This window comes from Diadema antillarum, unplaced genomic scaffold, assembly GCF_040938485.1.
Source record: "Diadema antillarum isolate AM-2024a unplaced genomic scaffold, OU_Dant_1.0 scf00000075, whole genome shotgun sequence".
In the NCBI taxonomy this organism is placed as follows: Eukaryota; Metazoa; Echinodermata; class Echinoidea; order Diadematoida; family Diadematidae; genus Diadema; species Diadema antillarum.
Genome location: NW_027270964.1, coordinates 5,639,501 through 5,651,398, shown reverse-complemented (window position 1 = coordinate 5,651,398; position 11,898 = coordinate 5,639,501). Strand labels below are relative to the sequence as shown.

Below are 11,898 nucleotides of genomic sequence, written 5' to 3'. Positions count from 1 at the left end.
CCCTAACCCTAACCCTAACCCCAACCCTAACCCTAACCTTAACCCTAACCATAGCCAAAAACCCTAACCCAACGTTTTTCCCATAGGTTTAACACGCGCCATGCCCCAATCTGTGCCGTCTTTAAAAAAAACGCGCGCCGCCCGCTCGATCGCGCTACGAAAGTCTACATCCACGATGTAAATAAAGATGCTATGTTATGTGTGCGTGTGTAGTGTACAGTAGTATGGTACAACTGTACGGTGTATCGATCATCCACAAATGTGTGGATACAGTAAGAAGAATTGATACTGTCATCGTATACCTCGGGATCTTGGTGCTTTTAACACCATGTAAGACCTCTGCTTTGGTAGAAAAATCACTGAAAAAGCGAAGATATGGCTTCAGCAGATGTTAGCCTTCTGAGACGTTTGTCTGGGGCACGTCCAAAACAGAAAAATTCCAACGTAAGTCAATAAAATGTCGATTCAATACTGCACTGGCACTGCCATTGATTGGCACTGAGGATGATACTGAGCTGAGCTTACCTGGGAGCATTTCATGAAGCGTTTTGGTCAGATATTTTTCTGATAAGCTGTTATAAATCACTGAAATCCTTGCGTCTGATTGGCTGAGAGCAAATTTGTCAGACCAAAAATGCTTCATGAAATGCCCCCCCCCCCCCCTGAATTGTTGGCTATCTGTACCAGTCGAGCTCACCTTGGTTGACAGAAAGATCCGTCTGTCTGGTTGAGTATTATTATTTTTTAATGCTATCGCTCTCCTCGTATAAGGATGGGATCCGTTAAGCCAGACGCAGTCTCCACGGAACATTTCCCCGATGACCAGATACAGACCAATCTTTCGGTCAACCACGTACTCGCCTAGCCTAGACGGAAAGATTCATCTAACGTTAGTGTCGTTAGGTCCGGAGCGGAGGAGTCTTTTATTTTTTTTTACGTTATCGCTCTCCTCCGGAGGGGATCCGTGAAGCCAGACGCAGTCTCCACGGAACATATCCCCAACGACCAGATACAGACCGATCTTTCTGTCAACCACTCACCTGGCTCGTCATGGTCGTAGACGTGTTTATCGTGTTTATAGTCTATAAAGATCTACAGACTACACAGCTGCCTCTCAGGTAGCCCGACCAGATGCTGTTCGAAGCTATTTATACAACAACTGGGCTGTGTATAGTTACCTCTCCGGCAGGAAAAGTAGCACAGCTACAGTAGGCACTATGTCTATGCATATGCTGGTGCAGTGGAAGCTGGCTGCTAGCTGCTAAATTCCATGAATAATGTAGTGTAAAGAGCAGGTACTGTAACTGATAAGTATTAGAGGTCTAACCCACTAGTAGTACCATTATCAGTAGTTTCACAGTTAAAAGTTTTACCTGCTGTGCCAGCATGACAAGTAAATTACGTAGTAAATAAAAACTGAATCCAGTGAATGCAGACACGTTATACCTTTGACCGTGCATGTTCACCTTAAAATGTATTCAAATCCAAGTGTCGACCAGGTCCATCGGGCATCACTCCATATTCTGTTTCCACTTCAAAATGTCTGGATCATCATGTTCTGGTACAGGGGGATTCAAATCAAAGATATAGATTTTATAACAGATTTTATGTTATGCCCTTTTTGTTAAGGCATGATATTTTATGAATGGACTTACTTTCCTTTAACTTACTTTTACTTTTCACTTTTTTGTGTACGTGCAGGAGTTGTCTTTATGTTTGTGTGTGTGTTTGTGTTTTATGCGATGTCTGATTCTAAAGTTACATTGTAGGCATAGTGTAACAAGAACCTAATCAAGGAAGCTTACATCTGCACTAAGATTTCACTCTCTTTTCTCTATCTGTCTGTTTTCCTACTTTCACGATTCCTTGTTTTGTAGGTTCTGGAATGCCGTGTTTGTGAAGACATTTTCAGTCTCCAAGGCGACAAGGTGCCCCGCCTCCTTCTGTGTGGCCACACCCTCTGCCATGAATGCTTGTCTCGTCTAACCCTTCAAGGTCGGGCAATGCTTTGTCCATTTGACCGCCAGCCTACTGAACTGACGGACTCTGGAGTGTGGGGCCTGAAAAAGAACTTTGCTCTCCTTGAACTGTTGGAGAGACTGCAGACATCCAAAGACAGCAGTCTGGTGTATTCAGACAGCAGCAAGACTGATGAGAATAAAGTGGTATGATGCACTGAGTAACATAATGCACTGAGTAACATAATGCACTGACATGCCTTCATTCAGCAATCATTCATGATACGCAGAATCCAAACAAAGGGTTTACAATTGTGAAAGTTTTGCTTCATACACTTGTATGCATCTATAGTAACTTAAGTAAGCCAAATATTCTCCTGTAATTAAATGCCATGTGGTATGTATGACAGCTCTTCTGTGGGTGACTCCTATTATAACAGAGTCCTCGGGACAGGCAGTTTTCTTTCATTATAGCGAAATTCTGTTATATCTCAACAAATTAAAGGGTACAAAGATATCTAGACGATAATTTTGGGCCCTAAGTTTTACTTTGTTATAACCTTGTTCATTAAAACGGGAGTGTACTGTATTAGATGTGAATGGGACACCAAGAATTGTTATCAGTTACATGATTTAAATGCAGAAATGTAATGATACAGAGGACTGAATGTATGGATTGTAGTGACATGCATCAATAATCAACATCATTTTACAGTAATGTTACAAACAGAAGCATGAAATATGAGATAAATTGCTTTTTACGCAGAAATATTTCACACATGCTTATAAATTGATTGCTGCTACATTGACGGTCTGTGAATGCATGCTGAAGGTTCTAGGTTCAATCTCTTGTCCGAGTCCAGGTCTGTGGAGTTCCCTGTGATGAGAATGAGCACCACCAAGCAGAGATCTACTGCACCGTGTGCAGCACCAACCTATGCCGTCCCTGTGCCCAGTCCACCCATGCCACCCGCACTCTGGCTAAACACAGACAGGTTCCTCTTTCTGAGAAGCCCAAAGAGAAGTCCATCTGTCCTGAGCATAGCCCTCATATTATAGAGTTTGCTTGTCTGGAGACAGACTGCCGGGCAACACCCCTCATGTGTTTTGTCTGCAAGGACTACGGTAGTCACCGAGGGCACAAGGTGAGAACTAATGGGAGCAGCAGTCCGCCAGTAAAGTCATGGCTCATTGTATATTTTACTTAACTTTCATCTAGGTAATAGACTTTGGATGATGAACTTAAATCTGATTGATACATTCCTCTGATAACTAGCTCCCCTGTTAGATTTGGTGAAAAGACTGTCCGTCTTTGCTGTAGTGAGATGTGATAATTTTGCATTCTGTCCTGCATTGTATACCCCGGTGATCAGTTGTGAGTGACATATATTGTACTGGCATATATGGTGATTGGTTGGTTTGATGATCAAAAGTCATTTCTCATTTATTTCAGCACACATTACTGGAGCAGGAGGCAGACACCTCAAGAGGTATGGTGATGGGGGTAGTCCAGCAGGTCCGGGTCTTCAGTGAGGAGATATCAGAGTCTGCTCGCAGGCTGAGCGACATCATTCAGCAAATAGAAGGTGGTGTTGGCATTGTGGAGGATCTAGATGGTGTCGCAGAGCCAAGACATGTAAGGGTTTATCCAAAGCCATGCTTTTATTTCAGTGCATTTGTAGTACTTTTTACTTGATGCAATAGCTGTTTTTCCAAGTGTATCTTCTAGTACTTCATGTACAGTTAAGTTATGATATAGTTTGCACACTCTTTATTTGGAAATGAATGAGCCAAAACTAGTTATGCAAATTTGATTTTTCCCTTTGTTGCCATAATATTTTTGTTTGTAGTGTAATTGTTATTCCGTGGAAAGTAGGGGCTTTGTGTAATATCTGTTCTGTTTTATCTGTTCTTTTTTACCAAATCATCTCATTGATATAAGCAGAGATGTCAACCAATACAATTTTATAGTATTTAGTACCATAAACAGTGTGAAATACGATAATACAATATTGCCTCCTGAAAGTACGACTTTTCATCTTTCAAGTAAAATTTAAAATGAAGCCAATATCAACCGCAGAAAACTGCAGAAAACAGCGTTATCGTATAGAAAGATATACTGCTAAATACCTGCAACCCCTACAAAAGCATTGAATGACAAGCCTAAATGGGCTGGAAGTTCATGGATGCTTTACAATTTTCTCATCAACGTTGATGAAGTAGCAACATTTTTACATGCCTGTTCTTACCGCGGAAACATTTTTTCTGACATTTCACTTGCCCAGAGCCAACGGGCTAGTGATGGTGCCAAGATTTCATGAAAATCTGATTTTCCTCTTAAAAATCTGATTTTTTGGATATTCCATCTGTTTTTCCATGTCAAGAAGTTGGCATCTCTGTGTAAGATGTCAATATCAGGGACTGACCCAATTACTCCTGATGTCCACCATAGGTTCCAGGGACAGCAGAAATGGCCAGGGCCAAGGTGCGGACCTACTTCGAGGAGCTTCATGAGACTTTGCAGCGGCAGGAGGAAGTAGCTGCCAGTGTCTTGGATACTCACATCAGGGAACGTCTCCACCTTCTCAGACAGCAGCAGGAACACTTTGCACTCATGATGTCCAGCATTACCTCCATCAGCTATGACTGTGAGGGTATCCTCAACAGAGTAAGAAATGAAGTATTATATGCGCCATCTATTTCATAGGGTTCTTATTTTTGCAAATTTGCACGAGTCACGTGCTGTTCAGAAATTCAACAACATGCAAAAATGTTCACTACGATCCTGACATAGATGTGGCAGGCAGGTGCTAACATTTCTCTGTTTATTGCTGTGTTCCACGAACATGAATTTCACCACTTGCAAAATTGCTGGAAGTCCTTATTTGTGAAAAATTATAGTCGCTTCGTATATGGTGTATATAGTAGTGGTTCCCCTGTGGCTGATAAAGCTGTGGATTGATGACATACATTCTGACATTATGGATTTATGAATACTCCAATGCAAAACATATGACAACATTTAGGTAGTGCTACAGCTGATGTTCACGCAGATCCAGAAGTCGGCATAAACTCATAACATAATGCCTATCTATGATATGCAGTGATTGAGGATTACAATGTCAAGCCAAGTGTTTGTATTGTCAATATGCTATCTTGTTGGCTACATCATTAGAATGTCATGCACCCACTTGAGTTGCATCTGCTATGACTCATTCTTGAAGCTGGAAATGTGATGAAATGACAAACAAAGAGTATACCTGGTAAAGTAGACCTTTGAGCAGTACATGGTAGTCATTGTGACACTATTTGTGTGAATGAATAAATGAAGACAGAAACAAAGAAACACCGTATATAGTCACCACAAAATGCAAAATCATATTGAGACATGACTAAAGCCAAGTTGACTCTAAATCTATCTTTTGTAGGATGATGCCAAGCTGCTGCTGTCCAAGCAAGAAGTGACATCACTCCAAGACTCTCTACAGTCCCACCAACAGCAATTCACAGAGGTCACTGAACACATTCAACTTGATGCCACTATACCAGTGACATTTACAAAGGTCAGAACCTTTATTATTGCTCTATCATGAGGCCATAGATTGATGGGTACAGTTGAGTCCAAATGTCACACTATTAGATATGTTGTGTCTTCAACCTTACTGTGCTTAGTTTGTTGACTGGCAAGCATGCTGATCAAAAGATGGCTTAAAAGTGAATATCAATGGGAGAGATTACCTAATCCCCCTAATCCCTATTTTGTCACCATGGCCTTCCTGGTGGACTGGGGAACATTGAAAACCTGGGTGGGCTTGCTAACTTTACAACTAGGGTCAACTTTCACTTAGTGCTGATTGCTTAAAGTCCCTTGGCACATAAAAGGTTAAGTATCATTGGTTAATACGCTATGGTCAGGATACTTGGGTGTAGAGAACCATGGGCCTTGAAATGGCATGCACCAATGTGTTAGTCAAAGTGTCAATAAGGTATTGAGATGTTCCATGCATTATCTCTGCATGTCAAAGTATTATTTGATATTCCTTGTCCAGTGTATTAAATTGTTACATTTGGAGGGACTGTAATAAATATTTCATTTTGGTGTGTTCTTTCATTGAGTCATTAGGTTCAGTGTAAGATTTTTGTGATTGAGATTTTATTGTAAAAGGAAATATGTATTGCATTCTCCAACAGGACAATCGAGTGCACATTGGACCCAAGATGGAGATGAGAGTGGTTGTTTTAGGACTGGATAATGCTGGCAAGACCACCATTCTCTTCAAGCTGAAACAAAATGAGTTTATTCAAACTATTCGAACAATTGGTGAGCATCAGTCCAGTTCATTCTTTCTTAACATCTTAACGCCTTGCTACATTTGTGTTGACGCTGTTTCCACTAATGATGCCTCAAAGTTCCCAGTAGTTCACTGTCAGTTGGTGAGAACTTCTGGGTTTTTTTCTTCAGTTATGAGCTATGTAATCATTGATGTGTCTAGAACATGTATGTAAGAATAGCTTACAATGTAATGTAGTTTAGTTGTCGGTAATTACTGCTGTGGTTCAGTATTCATGATTGCAATGTTGTGAAATCAGTCTTCTTCATGATGGTCACTCTAGAAGATTTTGCAGATTATAATGTATATAGTCATAAATGGTTGTGAGCATCAATGCACACCATAATTTCTTCACCTGTCCTGTATGAGATAACTTGTTTTTATGCCTCCGCCACGAAGTGTCGCCGGAGGCATTATGTTTTCAGGTTGTCCATCCTTCCGTCCTTCCGTCCTTCAGTCCGTCCGTAATCAATTTTGTGGACAGCATAACTAAAAAACTGTTTGAGGTATCGTAATGAAACTTGGCAGGTATATGTATGAGGAGGTGAAGTTGTGCCTATCATCTTTTGGGTCCAGATGCTCAAGGTCAAAGGTCAAAGTTCAAGGTCAAATACTCAAAATTTCACTATTTCCCTCATATCCATGCAATGCTTGAAGATATTTTCTTGAAACTTAGTGTATACATGAACTACCAAATAAAGATTCTCCAGAGAGAGTTTCGGGTCTTGAGGTCAGAGGTCAAAGGTCAAGTGAAAATGTTAAAATTTCACTTTTTTCTCCATATCTCACAAATGGTTCAAGATATCTTCATGGAACTTAGTAAATATGCATGTACTGACTGGCAGTGATTATCTAGGGAATTTAGGGGTCAGGGGTCAAAGGTCAGGGTCAACTCCTCAAAATTTCACCATTTCCCTCTTATCTATGCGATGCCTGCAGGATTTTTCTTTAAACTTAGTGTATGCATGTATTTCCCAATAGAGATTCTCTTGGAAGATTCTTGCCAAAAGGACAAAAGGTCAAAGGTCAAGTGAAAGTGCTAAATTTTACTTCTTTAAACTTATAAATGGGTCAAAAGTCAAGTGAAACTTCTCAAATCCCCAAATACCTGCAATCTTAAACAATATTGCCATTTACTGTAAAAGTGGTTTCTTTCGCGGTGGTTTTATTTTTGCGCTTTTCGCGCTTTGAGGTTGAACCGCGAATTTGATATCACGCGAAAATGTTTTGAACTTGTCGCTTGTACAATGCTATCATTATCGACCGCGAATTTAAACACACGCGAAAAAGTCCGCACTGATGGAAATCGCGAAAGTTTCTGTACGCGAAAGAAACCACTTTTACAGTATCCAATTCAACCTAGTTCAACTACAGTGGACATGCAACACGTTGGTGACAAACCTGTCATTTAGATATTTTGCTAATTATGTGAAACTGTCATCACACATTGTCAAGACATTGTACTATAGACCTATTAGGAGAACCATGCATTATGGCAGAGGCATACCAGTCACCATAGCGACATTTCTAGTTTCTTGTGTGAATTTGAGATAGACATCCATAATATTCACAAAGTATACATTCTTAGAACTGTCACTGAAGGACTATTTATATAAGCATTTGACTATAATATCTTTGCTGTAACAGGTTTCAATGTGGAAACAGTGGAGTACAAGAATCTCAACTTCACCATCTGGGATGTGGGAGGTGACACCAAGCTCAGACCTCTGTGGAAGCATTACTATCTGAATACACAGGGTAAGTCTTTGCCAATCAGTATCTCAATACAAAGGAGCAATGCCTAATGTGGAGCAAAAAAGCTTGCCGCTTGTAATTAGATGGTAAAGAGATTGCTGAGCTACCTCTTGAGTTCCTCTCACAGTGAATGTCATTGGATCATGGTTTGTATATGTACTGCTTTTGCTGACAAAAGTCAGACTAAAGTCCTTTTGATGTTCTGTTTATATTCAGAAGAGAAGTTGTTCTGTTATGAATAAACTCATATTTGTTACTGCAAGGTGTAAAAGTTTTGGTGATGGGTAAGTAAGTTGCTTGGAAATGATAATCTACCCAAGGAATGCTAGAAATAAAATCAATTCATAAAAGATAAAAAATGCCTGGAAACTGACAAAACTAAGTAGTCTTTATATATTTCCTGTACAGAAAGCTAGAGCAATTCCTGATCAATATACCCACATAGAAAACCCTTATTATTTGTATCTGCATTGACTCAAGTGTTCTGAGTGGCATTAACTTTTGTTAATTAAACTCCTATATAAATCTCTCTTAAGAATAGCACATTAAGCCATTCTTAAACATCTCTAGTTACAGACCATTTTTGTAATGTATTGCAATTTATTGGTGTTTCTTTTCCTACAGCCTAGTAACGAAGCATTTCATTTACCGGCAAGCATTGTGGTCGCTAAGGGCGACTTTTATGAACAAAGCATGCTTAGAATTTGAATACATTACCAAAAACAGTCTATTGAAAGTGATCTTTGAATATATTGAGTGTTTTCATATTATCAGCATCATCATCATCCTTGTCACTGCTAATCAATGAATTGGTCATGCTAATCACCCACATTCGTGGTGGCCGTGTTGAAAATACTAATGATTGTTATCATTATTCTTCTGTCTCCAAAGCTCTCATTTTCGTGGTCGATTCCACTGATGGTGACAGACTGGATGAGGCATATGACGAGCTTGCGATTCTCATGTCAGAGAAACAACTCAGGGATGCTCTCCTGCTGGTCTTTGCAAATAAGCAGGTACTGTTCTCTTTTCTCCTCATAATTTGTAGGTAATGTTCATGTTCTTTGTACATGTAATTAACCAAAAACACTCCTGTGCACAGCCTGCTTTCCTAGCTTTGCTAGGGCAATTGATGACCACCGCTCCTGGTTGCCCCAGGTGACTAGCAATGGTCAGCAAACGGTATCAACCACGCACATAGCGCTATATGAGAAGAAACAAAGATGACAAAGAACATAAATGCTTCTGTAGTCAACCTGTTTGCATCAGACAAGCTTCTGTCCATCCTCCTGGCAGGTTGTCTGTTTCCCATTTCATTTTATCATAATGAGTGAAAAAAGAAGCATTGGTGGTCAGTGCTTGAGTTCATGTCTTTTTCTCTAGTTTGTGCATTTTGTATTATGCTGAAATGTTTACCAGGTAGTGTCTTTTTTCTTTTTTCATCAATCTGCTTAGGATCAAGCTAATGCTCTGAACATAGACACCATCAGTGATCGACTAAGCCTCAACAAACTGTGCTGTGGGCGGAGTTGGTTCATCCAGCCATGTGATGCGTTGAGTGGGGCGGGGCTGTGGGATGGTCTGGAGTGGCTGTCAGCTCAGTTGGTAGCTGCAGGCGTCATGGACCTAGCATGATGGCAGAATAGACTGGACTTGCAAATTAAACACACTCCTCTCTTCAAGCTCTGACTACCCACATGCCGTAAGGCACATTCTTTGAAGTGAAGAAGCTGACATCATAACCTTCATGCTTTATCAGAAAGTTTTCACTGATCGTCTGCTTCATGATTTCATACTGCAAGAACTCAAGAGCATGTCTCCTAAGAGCTATGTCAAAGTAGCTATGCAATGTTCACCAAAACTGCTGTAGTGAAGAGCAGATGATGACCCTTAATATCATGATGTAGTCAGCAGGGCAAGAAGTGATCTAAAGTGCAGCAACCGTGCATGAACTCTGAATCCAAGAAGCATACATGAGGGCAAAGATCATGGGTAGTTGTCCCCACCACTCATACAGCCACCAAATGACTTGAATAAAATGGCTTTATGAACGGCTGCAGTATTGGGAGCAGTATTTTTAGCGAAAGGTAAACATTTCAATCAATTATTAGAGATGGTAGGGTAGGTTGGGGAACCTACTCAAACCTGGATTCCCCCATATTTTGCAAGCATTTTGTGGCTCGCATAGTTTCGTGATAAGTGTATTAACCCATGTTGATTTAATGGTGATTCAGATTATTTCTATAAAATCTGCTATTGATGCATAGCATAGTATTGGAGATAACATGTGCCACCAAGATACTCATCAGGTTCATGGTAAGATGGAATCATGTTTGATGCCTTTTCTTGACAAAGCAGCATTTTTTGAACAAGACCAGGGCCCCATTTCATAAAAGATGTTACGATGGTAATTCTTGCTGGAATGGCAACTTCCAATAGCAACAGCCAATCAGGAAGCTGGATTCTTGTCGTTGCTATGACAATTGCCATTCCAGCAAGAGTTGCTATCATATCGACTTTTTATGATATGGGGCCCAGAAGACATCAACTAATGATGGTAGCAGTTATGTAATAACACTAAATCATATGTCCTCATGATGACCACTTGTAACAGGTCATGTCAAAAGTCAAGTTCATGTTACCAAATCCTCAGCTGTCATGGAGGGTATGAACACGACCTATGCATGTAAATGAAGGGATGACCTAACAACTCAGTGTACGTTTTATACAGGCATCTGTGCAGATGTAGAAACATTTGCAAAGTCACACTGAGTTATCTTTCGAGTTTCATCCCAATGTTTTTTTTTTTTTGCCAATTTGTCACATGTAGGGGATTTGTGTGTGTCTATTTTGCATTTTTTGGCTGTAGTTTTTAGTGATTTATTGGAAAGCATGGCGGAATTAACCTGTGCAATATCTGTGAACAGCCATGATGAAATCTGTTGAAGAAGAAGAACAAGTTGTATAGGATGGACGTGAGTTTAAAATGAGTGATTAGTATTCAAACAATCAGTTGCTTGTTGTAGACTATGCAATGTTATATACAACATACATGAAGTTTTTTCAGTACAATGTTTATGGTATATTGAAGACAAACCAAGAACACACGAGAGTATATGGACTACTGTAAATGATTATTCAGTGTTCATAACAACTTTGACCTTGTACATTTTGTTACGAAACGTTGCATATTGTAATGCTGCTGTACATAATCGAGCTCATCAAATCAATGTATTTCCTAATATACTACGATGTAGGTATAAAAGTGTGAAGTCTTGGCATTGTTTTTGATGCTGATTTTCTATGTTGATATGATATATGTAAGTATATCTGAAGGGCTGGATAGTAATTCCAAATTATTACATTGGAAGAAAACACCTTAAGATGTTGCACCATAATGCTGTTTGAGTTTACTGTGTAATTAAATGCTGTATACTAAACTACAATAAACAGGTCTGGAACTTCAATAATGTAGAGATAAAATGGTAAAATCTTAAGATGCAGATGTATTTGATTCATGACACAGCTTATTTTGTCTTCAGCACATTGAAAAAATTGGAATGTCATGTGAAGCATCCCGTTTCACCTGTAAACTGTTTTATTGGCAAGAAGTTAAGAATTTACGGTATGATGGAAATTCCCTTCATATGTGATTCCTTAGTCTAATTTTTCATAATGCCACCACAAATCTTAACATATATATAAATAAAGGCTTTATTTCTTCTTCAGAAATTAATGATGAATACATATGAAATCACTTTACATGTGTTTTACAAACTCGGCCAGTAAGCAGGGAATTCCCCCCCCCCCCTTTCTCCCTCATACACTAAGTACTAGGCAGTATATCCTGATTG

The 11,898-nt window shown here is 39.7% G+C and overlaps 1 protein-coding gene across 1 annotated transcript; it reads left to right on the top strand.

Annotated features, from left to right (window-relative positions):
- Nucleotides 1-310: 310 nt before the first annotated feature.
- On the top strand, nt 311-10,498 carry LOC139717431 (E3 ubiquitin-protein ligase TRIM23-like). The gene is made up of 10 exons (XM_071628930.1): nt 311-444; nt 1,878-2,165; nt 2,822-3,103; nt 3,412-3,594; nt 4,411-4,626; nt 5,387-5,521; nt 6,150-6,279; nt 7,937-8,047; nt 8,936-9,060; nt 9,500-10,498. The coding sequence occupies exons 1-10, from the start codon at nt 376-378 to the stop codon at nt 9,677-9,679; spliced, it is 1,719 nt and encodes a 572-aa protein (XP_071485031.1). The 5' UTR covers nt 311-375; the 3' UTR covers nt 9,680-10,498.
- Nucleotides 10,499-11,898: the final 1,400 nt, after the last annotated feature.

Coding starts and splice junctions, on each gene's coding strand:
- LOC139717431 (XM_071628930.1), top strand. CDS start 376: ATGGCTTCAGCAGATGTTAGCCTTCTGAGACGTTTGTCTGGGGCACGT. Junction 2,166..2,821: donor AGACTGATGAGAATAAAGTG/GTATGATGCACT, acceptor GTCCGAGTCCAG/GTCTGTGGAGTTCCCTGTGA. Junction 3,595..4,410: donor GTGTCGCAGAGCCAAGACAT/GTAAGGGTTTAT, acceptor TGTCCACCATAG/GTTCCAGGGACAGCAGAAAT.